Source organism: Rattus norvegicus, chromosome 7 (assembly GCF_036323735.1).
Source record: "Rattus norvegicus strain BN/NHsdMcwi chromosome 7, GRCr8, whole genome shotgun sequence".
NCBI classification, from domain to species: Eukaryota; Metazoa; Chordata; class Mammalia; order Rodentia; family Muridae; genus Rattus; species Rattus norvegicus.
Window position 1 is genome coordinate 20968932 of NC_086025.1, and position 21513 is coordinate 20990444.

Genomic DNA, 21513 nt, shown 5'->3' on the forward strand with positions numbered 1-21513 from the left:
GGAGCAGGTTAGCGGTAGAGCATATGTTTGGCATGAATGCATGGGAGTTAATGACCAGCAACACCCTTCCTCTGTGGGTACTCAGGAAGTGGCGGCTGTCACAATGACTAACATCAACAACACTATGACACAGACTTACACCTAGAACAAATACAGCAATTAAAACAAACAAACAAACAAAACTTAAATCAATAGATTAAAAAAATTCTTATGAAGAACTGGCTAACCCTTCACCCCCCCCCCCTTTTAAAATTCCTGAACAAATAAAGAATAGATCTGCAAAACGAACATTAGGGTAGAGGCCTGGACTTAACAAAACTTCATGAGGATTCTTGAATACTATGTGCTTTGAACATCCCAATTCCAGGACATCCCACTGCAGTTTAAACACAGGAAGAACACTTAGAAGACCCTGTGAAGACAAAGCCAGCCGCTGTCCTAGCTCCTGAGATGTTTTCTTTTTAAGTCTCAGCAATTTGGAGCTGAAGGGGGCAGGGCTGGAGGAGTCCGTGATGCATATTCATTAACTTGTTGATAGCAACTGAGTGATCCTTTGAAGAGGAGCAAGTGTTCCTCCAGGGGACAGCCAGCTAGTAAACCAGCCAGGATAGAGTCAGACTCTGAAGTCAGCCTTGCCAGTGCACACTGCAGCCCCAGCAGGCAGCCAGTGCTCACGGCCTGGTGACTGACTGGCACCAGACGTCTACCTGACTTACTATTCTGAGCCACGTCACGACACCTACGGCACAGGCAGAAGTGAGAGTCTCAGTGCTTTATTCCTAACTTAGGGTGTCTGTGGTTTAAGAAGCACCTATGCAGGCAGCATGGGATTGGCTCTGATGTGTGAGGCGAGGCTTTGAGTTCCTGTGGTCCACACTGGTCCTAGCAAAGTTCTTTGTGGCAACAGAAAAGGAGCTAGTGTTTCATTCTGAGGGAAGGGGCTGGTATGGAAAGGGCCAGGAGCTGGACACAGCACCTCTTCCAGGTTGGCTGGAGTATTTAGACCGCTTCCTTCACTTTCTGCATGGACTAACAAGTAAAAGACGACTCTGGAAAATCCACACGGACTCTGAGATTAAGAGTCTCAGAAATGGATCCTCTTTAAAGTGGCTTTTAGTTCCCAGCTGCCAAGACTCGGAGCTCAAAGGATGCAGAGCAGACTCCTCAAAGGGCTGGGCTTGCCTCAGACCTGGGTCTTTGCTCTGGCTTCTCTCACTGACCTTTCCCCTCGGTGTCTTTCACACAGATCCTGCTTGGTACTCCTGCAGCCAGTTTAGTGTCCAAAGGGAAACGCGCCCATGCCATGTGCCAACTTTAAATGCATGTCTCTACGCTTTCCTTCCCAGTCAGGTGTGCTTTAATCATAACAAACAGTAACAAAGGCTTTTTTTTTTTTTTATGACTTAAGATATTCAGTGGCTTTTGTCTTGCCAGCGTCAGCAGTAACGTCAGAGGATTGTATCCAAGGAGCTAAATGTGCAGGACCCAGGGTCAGAGCAGCTGAATACACCAACCTCAGAAAACACAGACAATGAATTGCAAATGACACTCACAACAAAACGAGGAAAAAAAACCTTCACACAGAAGACGACAAAAGAACTCTACAGACACTGAATTGGCTTTCTGTGCACACTGATCCTGCTTAACTGTGTGTGGTAACTAACTCAACCGGCTTCAGACATGTGGGGCCACAAAATAAAGGTTGTTTTTTTATTTTTTAGGGGGTGGGAAGGGTTATGATAAAAATATTTTTTTCTTCCTTTTATATTGTTTATTTTTAAAAGAGCTTCACGCACTGAAGATGGCCGGTGCTTCTGTTTGTGTTTTCAAACAAAACGAGTGGCATTAGTCATGCAGTGATTGGCCCTGTTAATTCTGCTGAAGGCTACACACAAAAGGTGCATTGTTTCAGTGGGGATTCACATCATCAAACAAAATGGTTTGGTAAACCCAAAAGAAGTGATAGCCCTTTCATGGCACATGGGGTGCAGTGCTGTATATTTCAACTTGTTAGCAAGTCAGGAGCACAGGCCGGACACCGGCCCACACTGAGGATGAATAGCAAGCCAAATGGATGAGCCACTGTTGAGCTTTTCCCACTGGGAATTCTCCCCAACTGCCCAGGCGTTACGCTATTCAGGTAAACAGTGGCGGGGCAATATGCTTTCCGTCTCTCCATAGCCAGCCAAAGGGCGCGTGAAGCTCAGGAAGAAATATCTGTACTTCCTGCCTGTCATGATAGCAGGATTTCTTAATGACCAGCTGCAGCTGGAAGAGGGACAGACAGGGGCTGACCGTGGCAATGCAGACCCTTCCCCTCTACCGTTCACAATGCTTGAAACTGCAGTTGCTGTAGCCCTTGAGATTAGAAATGGCGTGTCTTATGGAGAATGAAAATTCATTAAGTTCTTTAGGATCTGAACGATGTTTTCAACAAGTTTGTAAGTGGAACTTGTTTATGGGGTGGATTCTTGGTCCGGCTTCATGCGTCGTACCTGCCTCTGTGCAGCACACATTCTCTACCACATCTTACCACAGAGACACACCAAACATCGAGACTCCCCTGAGGCACTAGCTCTTATTTCCTCTTTGAAAGCGGCCTCCCTCTCTCAATTCCCAGATCCCAGCTACTGGTCTAGGGTGGCGGACTCTCCCACTGCACTGACCCCCGGTAAGCAGAGCACTCTGGCTGACGTCATTTTCAGGCTCCTCCCCCACATCTGACTGCCAGGTCTCGCTCAGTGGATAGATGACGTAGCAATAAACCAGAGGGGGAAGAAATGGACCTGGACACTGGTTTAGGAGACACGAGAGCACCTGCACGAACAAGGCAGGTTCGAGACCGGCACACAGACAATCTAGGTGTACACATTACATGGCAAACCTCTCATGGTTTCAACCTTCTCCTCCCTTTGCCTTCCGAGGTTCTGCTCTTTCACACAGCAATCCTGGTTAACAACTCACACTTCTCAGGGCTTTCACGTGTGTAGTCACTCTCACAACTATGGGAAATTTATTATGTGCAACTTTGTAAGGAAACCAGTTGAGATCTGCGAGTCTGGGGAGTTCCTTTGAGCTTAGTAAACCCCGGTGTCACCAGCATCTGAATGGCCCAGACACACAGTAGTGAGAGTAAAGACTAAAGTCTTTCTCCACACAGTTCAGAAGCAGTTTTCAAAGGCGACCTTACCCATGGCTTGCTTGCCCATGGCACACTGGTAGGTGTTTCTTGGAGACTGGTTGTGATGAGGGTACGGGATCAGGCCGGCGCAAACACCGAGAAGAGTGAAGGGTTCAATCTCCAAGTGGGTGGTGTCTCTGGAACGATAATGAAGATGTCAGTGGTCGGACAGCAAGCGCTGAATCAGTGTCTGTTTAATTAAATAAAAATACTATTTCCTAGGTCCTCAAGGGAGCTATAATAAGCTTTGATGCTAATGAAACTGGCAAAAGAAAACATGCTGAGATAAAGCTCGAAAGAGTTTGAACTATTCTGTGATAAAAGTTCTTATCGGGGATGGAAACAAGAGAGAAGGGAGACAGTAAGTAGAAGTGCTGATATAGAAGCAAAGCATTGTCGTGGTGCACACCACCAGTGAGAGAAGAAACACTGAAGTACGGTATCAGTAACTTCCCCACAGACAAGCAGCCTGCTCTTCCTCTGTGTCACGTGGGGGGAAGGAACAGATCTCTCTGAGAATGGCACAGACCTATGCAGACCAGAGCCAAGGTCACTCGCTGACTGTCCACCGAAGGATTCAAACAGTAGGCTTCTGAGTAGATGAGTTTTAGACTTTACCCAATTTTAAGGGATTTAAAATTTAAAACTCAAGTTTAAATTTAAATAACTCAATTTTATTCTAAACTGTCATTATATTTCACACAACTTAAATTTGTTAATCTACCTCTTCAACTGTAAAAGTTCTATCAGATTTAATATTTTTAATGAAATTTAGCTATTATGTATAAGATTTTAAAGACTTGCAATGAGAAAATGTAAAATATCTCATTTAAAAATATTCATTACATGATGATATAATATTTTGGACATGGTGGGATAATAAAAATAATCAAGGGCTGAGGTTATATGCTGATGGTAAAGAACCCACCTAGCATGTGTGATGCCTAGATTTGATCCTGAGTATCCCTTCCCCAAATCATAATTATTCATTAACTACAGCTATTAGAGATTCATATGTATCAGTGCCTAGCACAACACTCCTATAGGACAGGGCCTGCCATAGACATTTGACCAGCAGTTGTCAGAACCTTGGTTATTTCATAATAATTCTGAATTTCTGCAGAAAATTCAGGGTTGAGAGAAATTATAAAGTAGCACAGGTGGTTTTGGGAAAGAGCAGCCAGAGGGTGTAAGGGATCTTATTCAAAGTAGCACAGACCACCTTTAGTATACATGCCATGCAGCAAGCAATCCTGTGTCCCTAACTCAAAGGTCCATGAACTAGAGCCCCAGCCTCTAAGGTTCAGGGCGCCTGAGGAGAGGGTGATCTCTAAGAGCAGGCCCCTACCCGCTGTGGAGGTCGGCTGTGACATACTTGACAGAAGGTCTCCGGCTTCCTCATCTACTTCTCCAGCACACAGCAAGCTATGCTGAATGGGGATATGGGGGTGAGCGGGTGGGGACAGGGATGGGGTGGGGAACGGAGGTGTGGGGGCTACTCGCATATCTGTACCTGTGTCAGCAGGCTGGGAAAGGGTCTAGGTGGGTTTGTCTTGGTTTGTTTTAAGAAGCATCAGAATAGGTATTTCTTTTTTTAAGTTTAATTTTTTTTTTTTTTTTTAAAGAAGCATAGCTCAAAGCAGAATTTTCTACCCTAGAGTAAAACAGAGCTAGGTAGGGGATGTGGTTCAATGACTAACATAACTAGCACAAGATCCCAGGTGAAGCACAATGATTTTCTTTGATCACAAAACAGTGTCTTTTAAAGACTAAATAGTTATTCATAAACAGTGAATATCTAAATGCTCTAAATTTTAGTTTTATGGAAAGGAAAAATAATTCCCTTTAGAATCACAATCACTGTCTATTTCTCCTGAACAGGGACTGAGAGATTCCATTATACGTAAGACAGTTACATTTACTTGATATCAAAATAAAACCACTAAATTCCATCAGGGGCCAGGTTAAACAAACTATATATGGAGGCAAATAATGTGCCCACACTAACAACAAGGTGTTCACAGGACAGTCAATTGAAAAGTGCAAACATGTCCCTGTGGTCTGTACACTCATCCTGTAGGGCACAGGTGTCCCTGTGGTCTGTACACTCATCCTGTAGGGCACAGGTGTCCCTGTGGTCTGTACACTCATCCTGTAGGGCACAGGTGTCCCTGTGGTCTATACACTCATCCTGTAGGGCACAGGTGTCCCTGTGGTCTGTATATGAGTCCTGTAGGGCCACAGGTGTCCCTGTGGTCTGTACATGAGTCCTGTAGGGCACAGGTGTCCCTGTGGTCTGTATATGAGTCCTGTAGGGCACAGGTGTCCCTGTGGTCTGTACATGAGTCCTGTAGGGCACAGGTGTCCCTGTGGCTTGTACATGAGTCCTGTAGGGCACAGGTGTCCCTGTGGTCTGTACATGAGTCCTGTAGGGCACAGGTGTCCCTGTGGTCTGAATATGAGTCCTGTAGGGCACAGGTGTCCCTGTGGTCTGTACATGAGTCCTGTAGGGCACAGGTGTCCCTGTGGTCTGTACATGAGTCCTGTAGGCCACAGGTGTCCCTGTGGACCTACTTAGAAAGCTCACGGGAACCACTGAGTCTGGAGGGATGGGGAAGAAAGCAGGCTCATTCTCTTCACTGAGGCAGGGTCTTGGAGCACAGGACAGGGTGAAAGTTATTATATGGCTGAGGATGACCTTCAATTCCTGATCCTACTGCCTCCATGTCTTCAGTCACAGGACTACATGCAGGTGTGCAGAGCTAAACCAGGTTTGGTTTTATTTTATTAAGATGGGATTTCACTTTGTAGCTCTGTCTATTCTATAACTTACTGTGTTGATAGGCTAGCCTTGAATTCACAAAGATCGGCCTGCCTCTGCCTCCTAAGTGCTGGATTAAAGGCTTGGGCACCGCACCTGACATTGTAGCTGGTTTGATTTGGTGCTGGGGTTTACAAGGTGCTTTGGGTATGGCAGGCCAACACTTTGCCAACAGGGTCCATCCCCATTTTAAGTTCACTTTTTAATGTTATGGACATCTGCATTTAAAAACACATCTTGACTATGAGCAAAATAATTACCATATTGTAAAATAAAATGAGTTTGGTAAATACAGTATCTTGGTGACTGGTGCTTGGGAACTGCTTTCTAATGACCTACAGCAGCAGATTCACTGTATGCAAGTAAGTCAGTAAGACTTTACTCTACAGTAACCACGAGTAATAAAGTGGGGTGAGGGGTGGGGGCGAGATCTGGCTGTTTGTTTTAAAAGCAGTCATTCAGAGACTCCCAACAGAGTGATACTCCAGTACAGGTCAGAAGGAGAGACAGGAGCCATTCAGTGTTCCGGGCATTGAAGAGAGCCCGGTATGGCTGTCACAGTAAGTTAGGGAAGGTGAATGCAGAGGGTGTAGGCGACCCAAGTGTAAGCACATGTTAGGAGCCCAGTGATATCGGCAAGGGCTTCCGAGAGCCAGGACAGCTACCAGGGATGAGCAATGGCAGCAGCATGGGCTGAGTGGAAGATAGAGATGGGAAGAAAGCGCAGCCTCCGTACATCGTGAGGCAAGAGCAACCAGAGCTATAGAAACACAATGGACAGACAGAGCTGTCATTTCCGAGTGAACTGCAGGCCAGACGGGCACGTACCTTTAACCTCAGTGTTTGGGAGACAGACAGACAGACAGACAGACACACACACACACACACACACACACACACGCGCGCGCGCGCACGCACACATGGAGCTCTATGAGTATGAGGTCAGTCTGGGCTACACAGTAAGTTCTGGATCAGTAAGAAGACCCTATCCCTAAAAAGAGTCCATTATAAAATACTTCTTCTTGAAACGTGGAATATAAAAGTAGTTTGAGAAGTTCACCATCTGAAGGGGTAATATATACAAATAATATAATACATATATCTTATAGCAGAAAACATTACTTGCTTGTGATTGAAGATATAAACAGTTATCAAGGATGACTATTAAAATCCCTTTTAAAAACATAACTGAAAAAATCCCAGTTTGGGGCAAGTTGTACATTAATGACACATGTCACAGACAAGCTGTGCAGATGTCCTCTAACGTCTCCCAAACTGGATGCAGATGCTTCCAAAGTACCACTGTGGTAGAAGTATTAGGAACACACTGGCATGACGAGTTTACACTGCACATATGTGCGGAGACATTTTTACTCCACACTACGTGTGGAATTCCTCCTCTAACAATGAGATTTCAGATGTCCATTGACAAACTCCTATCTCTGAGAGACAATCATATTTTATGCATCCTGACTGATTTGCTCAATGTTTACAGTAGCTGGGTATTAAAATCAGAGAGGCAATTCCCGCTTAAATGTATACACTGAGCATCGCACGCTTAAGAGGGATGATCAAATCTAAAGATTACTCACTAGTGGTGTGGGGACTTCCCTGGGACAAATGACAGGGGTGCTTTCTTACAAAACAGCATCCTCAGAGCGACCCCCAGAAGGTCTGGACAAGACAGTGAAGCAGACAGCACTGAAGTCCACGGACAGATGAGCTTTAATTGTGGTTGATGGGATTCTTACTTACTTATTAATTGTATGTTCGTAGAGCGCAATGTTACAATCATTTTCTTCATTCACATCTAAGTACTCAACCAGACTCTCATGTAAGAAATCTTCAAAATTCCTGGAAAATATTGGTAAAAGAGACAGGAGGGCGACTTGACCACAGCACTGTGTATGACAATGGAAGACCCTGGATTTTACTTATTCCCCACATCCCGTGCTCTCTTAGAGAGCATCAATGTCTCAACACGTCATTCACGACTCACGAGCTGTTGAGATAGAAGCACTAAAGGTTGACTTTTGGGCCCCACTTCTAAAAGTACTGAGTTTAGAGACGGTGTTCGTGTTAACAGTATGTCCACAGGGGTTTTTCTTGGTGGAAGTATTAACAGACGGAAATTTCTACCAAGGCCCCGCACTCCTCATGGCGTGGGTGGTGAGAACTTCCTCACGTGCAGGCAGCTGCATGGGGAATAATTCGTAATTGGCTGCTGGCAACCTTGGTAGGGAGGGAGGGAATAGACCGGAGATTAAAAGACTCTCCTAGCAGCACGTGTCAGGGAACGCCGCAGCTGACTGGAGCACGTCAGGACCTAGTTGAAGAGATGAGTATTTTCTACCTTTGGTCACTCACCTGTAACCTTGAGCCAGCTCTTCCATGTGCTTATTGGTAACTGCGGGCTTCTGTTTCTTGACAATGATGTAAGGCCTAGAAAAGGAAAGAATACGTCATAGAAGAATGACGGCAGTCAGCTCTATCTGCCACCATGGAACGAGCGAGGGCAGACGCACAGCTTGCTCTGGGTTGCTTGGTGACACCTAGTAGTGTTTTCTGTATGAACACGTAGGGTCTTTTTCTCTCCCCCAGCCCTCTCTGACACACACACGGAACTGTATGTTCATGTGAGTATGAATAGACTACACAGAATTTCCTCCAGTTATCCCAAGAATCATTTGGATTTAAACAGAAAAGCAACACAAAGATCATAATCGATAGTCTACACAGGGTACAGAATCTTCACACCGTATCTTGTAAGCTGTGCAAATGGTGATCCAGAAGCATCTCTTCATTTCCCAGTACAACAGGTGGTTTAGAGCCATCGCCCTTCACCCATGCTTCAGGGGTCCGGTGCTTTGGAGATTTGAGTCCCTTGGGGCCGACTGTAGTCTAATCAGTCTTAAATGATGTGTGTATCTGGGCATGGTGCCGAATCCTGTTCCACATTGCTCTGTTTTACCTGGGAAGGGCTCCCTTTCTCTTTAGTGTATCCACACTACACAGCACTGACAGGATGCCCGCCTGCTGGCCACTTAGTCGCAGTCTCAGTTTTCAGGACGGAGTACCATTGGTGGTTTTAGGCATGCCCTGGGGATCCTGACACGTCCCATACCTGGGAGAGCCGCTGTAACACCTATGCAGTTGTCACTGAGGACAGCAACAGCATCTGTTTTGAGGGGTTTGGGGTGGTCTGATACATGACTAGCGTCACCAAGACTTAAAGCTATACTTTGCTTTATGTGTATAGAGAACAGAACACAGCTTCCTTTCCTTACTGGTGACTTGTAATGGTTGATGGAGGTGTGGTGGAGGGAGGACTCTGTCAGATTAACCTGTAACTGTCAGTGGTGACTTGCTTCTGAGGGCTTTGCCACCACACAAGGAGATAGCCACAAAAAGAATGGCACACAGCATGGAAATGTCAAGGGCTGTTGCTATTTGGATAAGCAGCTCTTACAGAGGGAGCGGGAAGCCAGCAGACACTGTGTCTATCCTGGAGCCCAAATCTCGACATGAAGACTAATAGCGCTCTGAAACTGGCAAGAAGAGGAGCCAGGCACTCACAGTAGGGACATGAGCTGCTGACAGGAGCAGAGAGTGCTCTGCTCTTCTCTTCAAGGAAGTCAGCAGGACCCCCTGCGTCCTGACTTCTGGTGAGGAAACAGAGACCCACTCTTGGCCTACCCCAGGAGCTCAGCCCACTGCTACCTCAGGAGCTCAGAGAAATTAAGGCTCCCAATCGACAACAGGAGCCAGAGAAGCCGCTTTGTGCAATAATTTCCATTCTAGGCAGCTCTCTGGTCTGCTACCACAAATTTACTTCTAAATAACAACTAACATTTTAAAGAACATGTTTATTACATGGATAAGGTAAAATGAAAACATTCTGAACAGGAATAGTTCAGAACATGCCACGGCTTCTCCTGCCCCCAGAAGGCCAAGCTGTTCTCACCCCATGTCCTCCTCCTTTTTTAAAAAAGATTTATTTATTTATTTATTTATTTATTTATTTATTTATTTATTTAATGTGTGTGAGTACACTGTAGCTGTCTTCGACACACCATAAGAGGGCATCAGATCTCATTACAGATGGTTGTGAACCACCATGTGGTTGCTGGGAATTGAACTCAGGACCTCTGGAAGAGCAGTCAGTGCTCCTAACCACTGAGCCATCCCTCCAGCACCCATCTTGCCTCTTCTTGAGGCAGTATCTCACCAGAGACCAGGAATTCACAGAGACACACTACCTGATAATGCTAGGATTAAGGCCACTATGCCTGGCCTGAGCTATTTGTTAGCAGCTCTAGCTAAGCACACACCACAGCCTACCTGTTATTTCTTAGCAGAGTTCTAGGGAGGAACTGCCACCTACAATTCACAGTCAAGGAACCAAACCTCAGAAACTTAGGAATACTCAGAATCACACGGTCACTAACTGGCTGGTGAGGACTCAAACGTGGGTATCTTATTTTCAGCAACATTGTAAGCGAAACCAGTTCTGATGGTTAAGCAAAAAATTACTTTACTAGAAGCATTAAGAATTTACCAGAAGGCTGATTATGCTAGGCTTCTGCCTATGACTTTTCCCTTCACTGACTTTTTCCTCTCTTCTCTTCTCTTTTCTTTCTTTCCTTTCTTCCTTCCTTCCTTATTCTTTAATTGCCGGTCCTGTTTGGTTCTACCCTGCATCTCTGAACTATTCAGCCTCTGGTTCCCGGCCCTCTAGGTAGTATAAACTCCCTCTCGTGGCACGGGTCTCCAGCTGGACCAGTCATCAGAGAGGCTTCATCCAGCAGCTGATGGAAACAGATGCCAAGACCCACAGCCAAACATTAGGCAGAGCCCGGGAAATCCTGTGGAAGATGGGCAGGAAGGACTGCAGGCACCAGAGGGGTCAGGACACCAAGACTTTAAAGCTGGGCAGACTACAGAGGTAAAACATGATCGGTGGAGTCAAGTGACATTTAAAGATCACCAGGAAAACCCAAGTCTACTGTGCTCTAGCTCTGGGCATGTGGTTCAGCCTCACAGACCGCTGAGTTTCTCATCAAAATGAAGATAATTCAGATAATGGTCTTAGCCACATAGCATACCCAGTAAAACGACAGACAGCAACTCAGGTCCATTCCTAGCACAGCTGGCTGCCTCTAGTCATGGTTTCTGCCTCTCCTGGCAGACTGAACTCTCGGAGAACAGAAAATGTCTCCTGTTGGTTTTCAAATCTCCCATTTTTCTCTAACTTGTGGGATAACTGAATTAAATTTATCTTCACAATAAAAAAGAGGCTAAAGCAAACTTCAGAACTAGAGGAAGACCATTTCTTCCCAAGTGCACAGAGACTCTCCAGGTCTCCACGGCAACACACCTGCACAAGCGCCCGCCATCAGAGGAAATGTAAACACATCGGTCCGTAAGGTTTGTGGAGATGGAGACAAATTCATTGATGTAGCCTGCTCTTCGCATCAGCCGGAACGTGCTCACAAGCTTTTTATGGTCTCGAATGACACCCAGGATGTTACCTAATAGGAGAAGAGACAGGTGAGTCAGACACAAAAAATAATCTGCCTTAAACTACACATCCAATGACAACACTGAGAAGCACCGAGTAGTCATTTAAAAAGTTATTAACATCAGAGCTCATCCAAGGGCTCTAGGAAGCAGCCCAAGAGTATGATCAAAGACGGTCTAAGGGCCTTAAAGACTGTGGCCATCACACTAGACACGGACTGAGCAATTCCCCAAGTGTTCCCCTGACTGCCCTCAGCTGTCAGCACGGTGATGGGGCCTTGAGCTTCACTCCAGAACAGGCATGAAGCCTGGCCTATTCATTCCACAGGTGTCTTGTAGAGGGAAAGTGCTGAGAACTCTGTCTTGGACCTCCCGGAAACCAAGATGCCAGGTTTTACCTCCCAGGACCCAGGGAAGCATAGGACGACATGCAGACTAAGGCTGGCCCCCCATGAACCCTTGGGGAACACTGATGAGGCAGGCAGCCATGCTGAGGTCCTGACCCTTCTCCAGAGCTTGTATTATCAAGAGATAGTACTCTCTGGATCGGGGGAAAGGGATGGCCAGAGGTGAGCACATCAGACAGGATACAACTACCAAGTTAAAGGGAGAAGAGTGGGCATACAGCTGCCAGCCTCTGGGAGCTTGGAGGAGAGCAGAGTATACATGAAGGAAGAAACGGACATGGACCAAAGGAGCAGAGCATCTCCTTTGTCATAGGTGCTCAGCTGTACGTGACTGAAAGGCTAAATAGTGTGGAGTGAGTTGATCTGATCGTTTCTGCAGAACTATGTACATATTTAACTAGCAACCAAGACACTACACAGAGCTACCTTATCTGACTATGGATATTTTAGCAGATGCGAATGGAGAGAAAGCAGCAGACGGACCTCAGCAGTGCTCTTCTGTGTTCTCAGGGTGTGGAGTATGGTTTGAATACATTCGGACTATGGGAAGTGGCACTATTAGGAGGTCTGGCCTTACCAGAGGAAGTGTGTCACTATGAAGTGGAGCTCTGAGATCTCATATGTATGCTCAGGTATGGTCAGTGTGACAGAGTGAGTCTCATGTTGGCTGCCTACAGAAAACAGTTTCCTCCTGGCTGCCTTTGGATCGAGATGTAGAACCCTCGGCTCCTCCAGCACCATGCCTGCTTGCACACTGCCAAGCTTCCTGCCTTGATAATGGACTGGACTTCTGAAACTGTAAGCCAGCCCCAATTCAAAGTTTCCTTTATAAGGGTTGTCTTGCTCGCACTGTCCCTTCATAGCAATGAAATACACCGAAACCAATAAAACTAAAGACACTTGGGCACCAGAGGCAAAGGATCAACTGTCTGTGTACTCACGTTTCCTCCTTTTTTTTTTTGGCTCTTTTTTTCGGAGCTGGGGACCGAACCCAGGGCCTTGCGCTTCCTAAGCAAGCGCTCTACCACTGAGCTAAATCCCCAACCCCACATTTCCTCCTTTAAATTAAGGTCTGCTGGGGAGAGCTTCCTGGTCAGGGATGGCACCTGTGTCCACCGCTCTCCCTCTCAGCCCTGGAGCCCCATCTAGCTTGGACCTCTGGAAGCTATCTGCAACTGACAGCCACTCCCTAAAGAAAAGTTACTTGCCCCAGTGGCGTCTCTCTGGGTATACTAAACAGTTTAAGGGCGGGCCCGTGCTCAGCAGCGGTGACCAAGATAAAAATAACTCAGTGGTGTTTTTGGAGATTTTTTTTGTCTCATGGCTCTTTGTTTAGGCTTTTTTTTTTTCTTACCATACTAGTGTTTCGCTTTATGGGTTTTGATGGTGTGTATGTGTTTCTGCTCTTTCTTGTGTTTTTGTTTTATTCTAGTTTGGGTTTTTGCTTTGTTTTGTTTTGCCTATTTGTTTTCTAAAGAGACAGAAAAAGAAGTCAGAGTTGGAAGGGCAAGGAGATGGGAGGTCCTGGGAGGAAACAAGGGAGGGAAACTGTAACTAAAATATATTGCATGACAAACATTTATTTTAAATAAAAACAAATAAAAAATAAATTAAGATATGCCTAGTGTCAGAATTAAAGTATGTTTATGCTCTAAATAAAAACATAGTATATCGTCTCTCTCCTTCCAAAAGTTAGCTTTGGACTGCGGTTCTCAGCCTTCCTGATGCTGCAACCCTTGAATTTAGTTCTTCACGTTACAGTGACCCCCAACTATAAGACTATTTTCACTGCTACTTCATAGCTGTAATTTTGCAACTGTTATACATTGTAATGTAAACACCTGATATGCAGGATGTCTGATATGCGACCCTCGTGAAAGTGTCATTCAACACCTCCCACCCCCACCAAGGGAGAGACATAGGCTTAGGATGACCTAGTCTCTGTAGCATACCTACCATTCAGGAAGACAAGGAATACATTTGGGTAAGAGAGCTCTTCTCCACATAATAAATTCACATCTTCTACTCCCAAGTTCCCAGCTAACTTAATAATGGGTCCATCTTCCATGTCGGTTGTTATATGTGTCATGAGGGCCAAGTTCTTAACCAAACCGCAGGCCTAACAAAAAACAACAGTCACGTCTAAGAATAAACGGTAGCATGTGAAGTACGGCTCGCATCTGAAAAATGCTCACCACTTTGTTGTTGGCAACATAAAAGAATACAGCCTTGAAAGGGACACGTGAAATTCAAACACACACACACACACACACACACACACACACACACACACACACACACACACACACTGCCTCAAACAAATTACCCCACCTTTAAAATGTGAATACTCCTTAACCTGAGGAATTTATCCTCAAAAAACAAGAGAGGACATTGTCCTGGCTAGTATTGTCAACCTGGCACAGCTACGGTCATCTGAGAACCACAACTGAAAAGAAAAAGAAAGCCTCCAGAACACCAGCCTGTGGGCAGGTCTGCAGTACATGTATTAGTTAGTAATGGATGTGGGAGGACCCCGTCCATCATGGGTGGTGTCACCCCTGGGCTGCTGAGCCTGGGACATATAAGAAAGCAGGCTGAGCAGGCCAGGAGGAGCAAGGCAGTAAGCAGCAGTCCCCCATGGCTTCTGTTTCAATTCCTACTTTCAGGATGGAGTATGGCCATAAGTGTAAGCTAAATAAACCCTTTCCTCCCCAAGCTGCTTATAGTCATGGCATTAACCCAGCAACGGAACCCTATGGAAGACAGACATTGGTACGAGGTCAACAGGCTCTGCTCTCACAGACCCGACTGTGTGCTTTGTGGACATTGTGGTAGCATTTGAACTTTGGGGTGGAAAAACTATTGAGTGCTTAGTGGGTTGCTCTGTGGACACTTGGAAGATAAGAACGCTGAGATCAGTGGAGACAACGGAGGCCTGGCTTATGAGGATTCAGAGAGACGTTTGAGAGCCCCTTAAAGACTCTATCACGGGGGTTTAGTATTTTGAATTAAAAAGCAATGAAGTGAAACCTTTGCTTTGCTGAGAGCACCGATACTGGAGAGCTGGGACTGAAGCAGTAACAGTGACTGAGGAGAGCCCAGCCTCAGCACTGAGGATGGTAAGTCTGGGAGGTCAGCATGCAAAAGCTGTGGTCGAGAGAGAACCAAGGCCGCCCAACTTAGTAACATGTAAGAATGTTGAGGTGGTACTGGCTTTGAAGGCACGAAGGCATCATGGAGAGCAGCTGAGAGGCCACTGGGTGGATGAGCAGCCTCAGTTGAAGTAGAAACCCCAGGAATGCAGGGGTCACGGAGATCAGCTGAGACTTAGGACCTAAGTAGCAGGGTTAGAGCCCCTGAAAAGAGCCCAGGAGAAGCTGCTGATGAGGGCTCAGCCCCCTCAGAGTGACAGAAACCCTAATGAGGAAAGACAGAAAATAAACTTAGCTATGAGTGTTGGCTGAGGGAATCCTTGGTTAATTTTAGCACTTTTTTTTTTTTGTTGTTGTTCTTTTTTCCGGAGCTGGGGACCGAACCCAGGGCCTTGAGCTTCCTAGGCAAGCGCTCTACCACTGAGCTAAATCCCCAACCCCTAATTTTAGCACTTTAAAGTTCACAATGTATACATTGAAAACTATATAAAATTAGTATGAATTTCCTTACAGTTTAAGATAAACCAGTCTGCCTAGACTTCTAATTTTCCCCTCTTTTGAGTCTTAGCAAATTCCTACACTTTGAAGCCGACACCTTTCACTTGTTACTAACTTATTTTTTTTCAGTCCTCATATACTTATGGGGCCTGTAGTGTAGAAGCCTGAAGACTCAGTGTGGCCCACCTCCCTCCGTTAGTCTAGGACTCAGAAGAAACAGAGTCAGGTGACACTAAGAACAATATCATGAGAAAGAAAAGGCGGGGACTGCAGTGAGGCCAAGGACCTGGGTTTGGTTCCCAGCACTCATGCTGGGCAGCTTACAATCTCCTGCAACTCCAGTCCCCAAGACTATTACCTGCCCTCTTCTGGTTTCTGCGCTACCCGCATGTAAGTAGTGCACACACATGCACTCAGACACAGACACACAGACAGACACACACAGATACACACACAGACAGACACACACATACACACACACACACACACACACACACACACTGTTTAAAAAACTATAAAGGGGCTGGAGAGATGGCTCAGCGGTTAAGAGCACTGACTGTTCTTCCAGAGGTCCTGAGTTCAATTCCCAGCAACCACATGGTGGCTCACAACCATCTGTAATGGGATCCGATGCCCTCTTCTGAGTGTCTGAAGACAGCGACAGTGTATTCATATATAATAAATGAATAAATCTTAAAACAAAACAAAACAAAAAAAATCTATAAAGAAAGGGCCATGGAACAGACAGAGGAGAAAGTGAGGCTAAGTAATTAAATCTTGGCAAAATCCTTTGATTCTGGGTTTAGGTAATGGCTTATGCTTCCTGTATAAGTCTGAGTTACTTTAGGTCTTGGATTATATGTTCCAATGTGTCCGTGGGTTCGCCGAGGCAAACCTGAAGAAAACAAGAAGCTCCTCAGAGCTCCTGCACATCACAGGCAATTGCTCTCTCCGTGCTCCACATCCTAATCACCTCTTCGTTGCATGGTTCGATTCTCACGGTAAAATGAGAAAGAGAAATGTTGTGTATGGACCTCTAATAAGATATGGAATCAGAGCCTGCTGCCTTCCCAACGCTGTAGCCTTGACAAGCTGCAGCAGTGTTTTCTGACAAATAAGCAGTTAATAACAATGGAAGAAATGACCTCGTGCATGGGTCCAAAAGCAGAACCCCAGACTCCCACTCAACAGGTATGACCTCTGACCCCAGAGGGATGCTCATGGTACCTTACCTCTCCTTCAGGTGTGTCGGAGGGACAGAGCATTCCCCACTGAGATGGCTGCAGAGAACGAGGGCCACTCACTTTTCTTGTTTTTTCGAACTGGGAAGAGATTCTTGTCATCATGCCAAGTGCAGATATATAGGACAAGCGAGACAGCACTTGGGTCACACCCTGCCGGTCCATCTTAAATCTCTTCAGAGACCAATTTCCCTGTAGAGAGACGAAACACATGAGGCTACTCACCTTTCTGTAAACTGGGAAGGTTGTCTCCAGCAAATGCCTGCTAATGCACACACAGCCATGATCTAACGATAGAAACCAACATGACACAACTAAAGTTAAAACTCTGCCAGATGATTTGCTGGGGTTTTCTAGGCACAGAACAAAGCCACACTGTGGCTAGCAACAAGCTCCAAACGCTCATCCCAGAAGAGTCCCCAATGCTAATGTGAAATATTAATAAAATAAAATGGACTTCATGAGTAAACCTTGAGTGTTAATTTTATCTCATGTATACTGAACATGTCAGAACAAATTAATTATAATTTTTTGGTTATATTCATTGAACACAGTAATGTGATATCCCCCCAAAATATGAACATACAGCAGTGTGAAGTAACTACAGAAAATATTATGTTTTGAAAGAGCAGAGTAAAAAAACCTTGACCCAATTGTCTTCATGACTTCATAGAGGAAATCTGTGTATACTGGGGTGCTTCCTCTTTTAGAACTAGGTGAAAGTTGTGAATTTCTAGGAAAAACAGAGGGCAAATACATGAACTTTTCTATTCAATTTCAGGATGCACTTACAGTCAGGAAAACTGGTGTGGTTCTGTGAAATCCAATAATGGTTTATACTACACTATGACATCAGGGCATGTCCCTCATGAGGCAACGTTTTACTTTGTTAAACCCAGAATCTATTTATTTTAAACCTTTAGCTTTTTGACAGTGTGGCAAAGTGGTAAATTTTAGGTATGAAACTCTACACCTTAAAAGCCAAGAGCAGACAGACAGGCATCTCAGGGATGGGTGTCTGGTTACTGCATACTCAGCTGACTACCTGTATCCTTCAGATGAGAGCTATGCCCAGAGGGTAAGGAAACCAGCAAACATTCTGCACAGAGCTAACGCAAGGCAGCCTGCTGGCAAACAGGAAGTAGGTGGGGAATGAAGCTGAGAGAATTTGTTCTCCTGTTCTGCAGGACAAAACCTAAGGCAGCAGAGGACGAGAGCCTGAAACTGCTCCACAGTGAGGCTAACTTAGTGACGGTGTTTTCTTGGGGTTTCACTCCTGGGTCCCCTCAATCTGGACACACCTGCCACAGGCCTAATGCCTTCAAATGCAGAGGTGGTCAAGGAGACAAAACAGCGTCACGCTGAGAGGACAGAGCCATGTTCCTGAGGCCTAGGGAACATGGTCGGGAGGAACGAGAGCAGCCTCAGCAGGAGGGTGCTTAACACTGCAGGCTCTTCTATCCTGAGAACCTGGCCCACGGGAGGCTAATGTGTCAAAGGCCCCTCTACAGTAGCTGCCTACACAGACGCACTAAATCTCCTAGGCTGAGCACTGAGGCACGCCCACACTACTGTTTCATGGTTATGGGAGTCAATGTGCAGGGACACAATGTTCTTTGTTGGGGCAGGCAAGATCCCATCCATAAAACTAACTGTGTGTCTGGTACATCAGATGGGAGGCAGACTTGATCAGATAGGACTACAGTTGCTATGAGTTTTGAAACGAACAGATACCTATCTGATAACCTTTGTCAACAGCCGGACAGACCCTAAATAACACAGCAGCTGCAGGGACCAGGCTCAGTGCCCAGATGGAGCTCTGAAGAATATGAATCCTATTCTGAGATAAAGAGGCCAACTAAGAAATCTGCCTGAAATTCGTCAATTTTATTACAGGAGAAAAATGGAGGAGAGTACCCATGAGCGGAGTGACTTCAACCAAGAGATTTCCCCTGTCCCAGTAAGCAAACATCTCATCTTGCCACACAGGGAGAAGCATCATTTAGCAGTTGTACAGTGGACCTTCCCAATCCATGGGGAGCCGTTCCAAGGCCCCGGGGGATGGATGCCTGTGATGAGGGACCCACGGAACCCTGTGATCCCACGCTGTTCTTTCTCCATACCCAAGACAGTTCAATCGTGAATTAAGCACAGTCGGAACTCAACAGTTAATAAAAATAGGAAGAATACAGGTAAAATAGACCTAAAAGTAATAATAGTAAAAATTAAAGAAAAATAGGAAAAAATAGAAGTTATTTAAATTTATGAACTACTTTTGAAAATTTCTCATTTAGTGTTTTCAGAGAGTTGCAGTCTTGAGACTTCTGGCCTAGGGGTTCCTACTGAGAACCTTAAACCTCACACTGACTTCAGAGCATATGTGATTTTCTCATTGCCTCTGGTGTAAATGTGTCATTATGATCTCTACCTCTGTCACAGGGGTTCCCAGAGTCTTTCCCATTTCTGGTCCACTTGATGAAGTCACAAACTGCAAAACAGGCTGCAGACTCACCGTGGAGATGGCATTGACCATGCCATTGGTAATCTGGTCTTGGCGCATGTGTTTCACGACGTCAAACTGGGCTGCTCTTTGTTTAGGAATCACTTGGTCTGCAATCTTCTTCATTTCTGAATTAAACTTTTTAAACAAATCTTCAAAAAGAAGAGACAAGAGCTAGAAGAAAAGCACACAATGGTTAAGCTGAGGTCTTAATCAAGGACCTGCTTTTTAAAAATAGACAAAGTTTAAAACCGAAAACGATATATGGTTTTTTTTTTTAAAAATTCGATGTAATGCACATGTACAGAGTTTTGATGAACGTATGTCAACGCTGCAGGAGTGCTGAATGAGAGCGGTGATGCGCTCACCAATGGCTGACTTTTAATTCACGAAGAACGGCGCTGAGAAGGCAAATCTGGGAACACTGAACACAGGATGCTAGTTGAGCCTCTCTGCACTACTGGTATGAAGTAAATTACCAGAGCTACTTAGAAAACGGCCCACACTGCCCTCCAGCCCTGTCCTCCAGAGCAGTCGAGGCTTCAACACTGGCCGGTACAGGCGTCTGACAAGGAGGTCTCTGGTTCAGCAGGTCACAGGAAAGCACAGTAATCTGCGCTTCTAACACATTACACATAGAGTTCCAGAACAGAGAGGGTCACACAGAGAAACCCTGCCTGAAAAAACAAGACGAGGTGTGTGGGGTGATGAGTTTCCTACTGAAACCTACATTTAGCCGTATGCGGGCAGCACCACTGCTATTAGCTTTAAATTCCAACCTATACAAGTCATATTTACATAAGCTGAGATATCTTTAGTACATTAGCAACCAATGAAAATGAACAGCAACTAACACTCAAGGAAAGAAATCATATACAAATCATGTCTGTTTCCTCTTAACCTTACAGACGACTTTAAGGCCAACTGAGGATTACCATGAGAGTTTACAATTCTTCTGTCTTTAATACCACAAGTTTTATTTTCTTCCCCCCATGGACTGCTCATAAAATAGTAAGAGAAACCATGAGAAAGACATCTTTGTCGGAAAAAGGCTATCTGAACTCTATCTGCTTCCCTGTATTTTCCTGCATATGGCATAAATGTGGCAGCAGCTGGGGAAGGGTGAGGAAAGCTCCTGTCTAGCAGGTCCAGGAGACAAGAGTGACCTGCAGACAGAGAAGGGCAGAGGTATACAAGGCCCCTTCCTTGCCATCCACAGGCCTTGTACCTAGAAACAAGGAACAGCAGGCTGCCCCTGGAAGAAGACTATTAATGTTCTGGTCACTAATGTCAAGGAAAAGGTTTGATGTCAGAGGGATGAGGTGGACCCCACACCCAGCTTCCTTGGGGGAGAGGCAGGAAACCTCTTCAGGCTGAGGATCACTGCACACTGCACCGCAGGGCCCAGCCAGGGGGAAGGGTCAGGAAACAGGAAGCGCTCCTTTACAAGACTGGGAACAGGACTAAGGACTACCTTCACATTCCTATTCGGCCCAGCAGTGGAGAAGGCAGGCAGCTCCAAGGGGTACACGGGGGTGGGGGTGGGGGGGGGTGGGGGGGGTGGATAGCAATACTGGGAAGGAAGCTACAAAGCCGTCTTTGCTTGAGGATTACAGATCAGGGAGAGGGAAGATCACAGGGACTCAAAAAGAAACTGCATTATGAAAGCTTGCAAGATCCAGGTCCAGTAAACAGAAAGCAAGCATAATTAAAATATTACCAAATGACTGGAACTCTCTAGGAGAGATGACCAAGTAGATGATTGATAAAGTCTCTACATTGTCTTACACATTCAAATGCAGTCTTGATCAAAAGCGGTCAAAAAACACACATTGCACCATCTTTGCAACAAAGTGGAGAACTAAATTTTTCTTCTGCAAACTCTTTTAAAAAGCATTTTAGAGCCATCTGCACCTGGAGCTGACCCGGTGCCACAGGTCTCTGTACCCAGATCCTGCCGACAGAGGGCTGGTCTCCCAGGAGTGCTGACACACCTAAGAGCACAGGTAAGACCACCACTTCTGCTCAAAGGGACATGCCCAGGGCCCTCTGAACACAGGAACAAAGGAGCAGTCTGGGCAGGATCCTCTGGTTTCCGTCTGCACCTGGAGCTGACCCTGTGCCAGAGCTCTCTGTACCCAGATCCTGCCAGGACAGAGCTGGTCTCCCAGGAGCGCTGACACACAGCCTTAC

General features: G+C 45.7%; 1 protein-coding gene across 1 annotated transcript in view; it reads right to left on the reverse strand.

The window, feature by feature from the left end:
• Polr3b (RNA polymerase III subunit B) overlaps nt 1-21513 on the reverse strand; it is a 103268-nt gene that overhangs the window by 42066 nt on the left and 39689 nt on the right. The window contains exons 13-19 of the mRNA NM_001191878.1: nt 19333-19494; nt 16812-17012; nt 13886-14048; nt 11380-11533; nt 8370-8444; nt 7758-7856; nt 3191-3318 (exon numbers count right to left, since the gene is read on the reverse strand). Coding sequence (NP_001178807.1) covers nt 3191-3318; nt 7758-7856; nt 8370-8444; nt 11380-11533; nt 13886-14048; nt 16812-17012; nt 19333-19494 — 982 coding nt within the window. The remainder of the gene's footprint in view (nt 1-3190; nt 3319-7757; nt 7857-8369; nt 8445-11379; nt 11534-13885; nt 14049-16811; nt 17013-19332; nt 19495-21513) is intronic.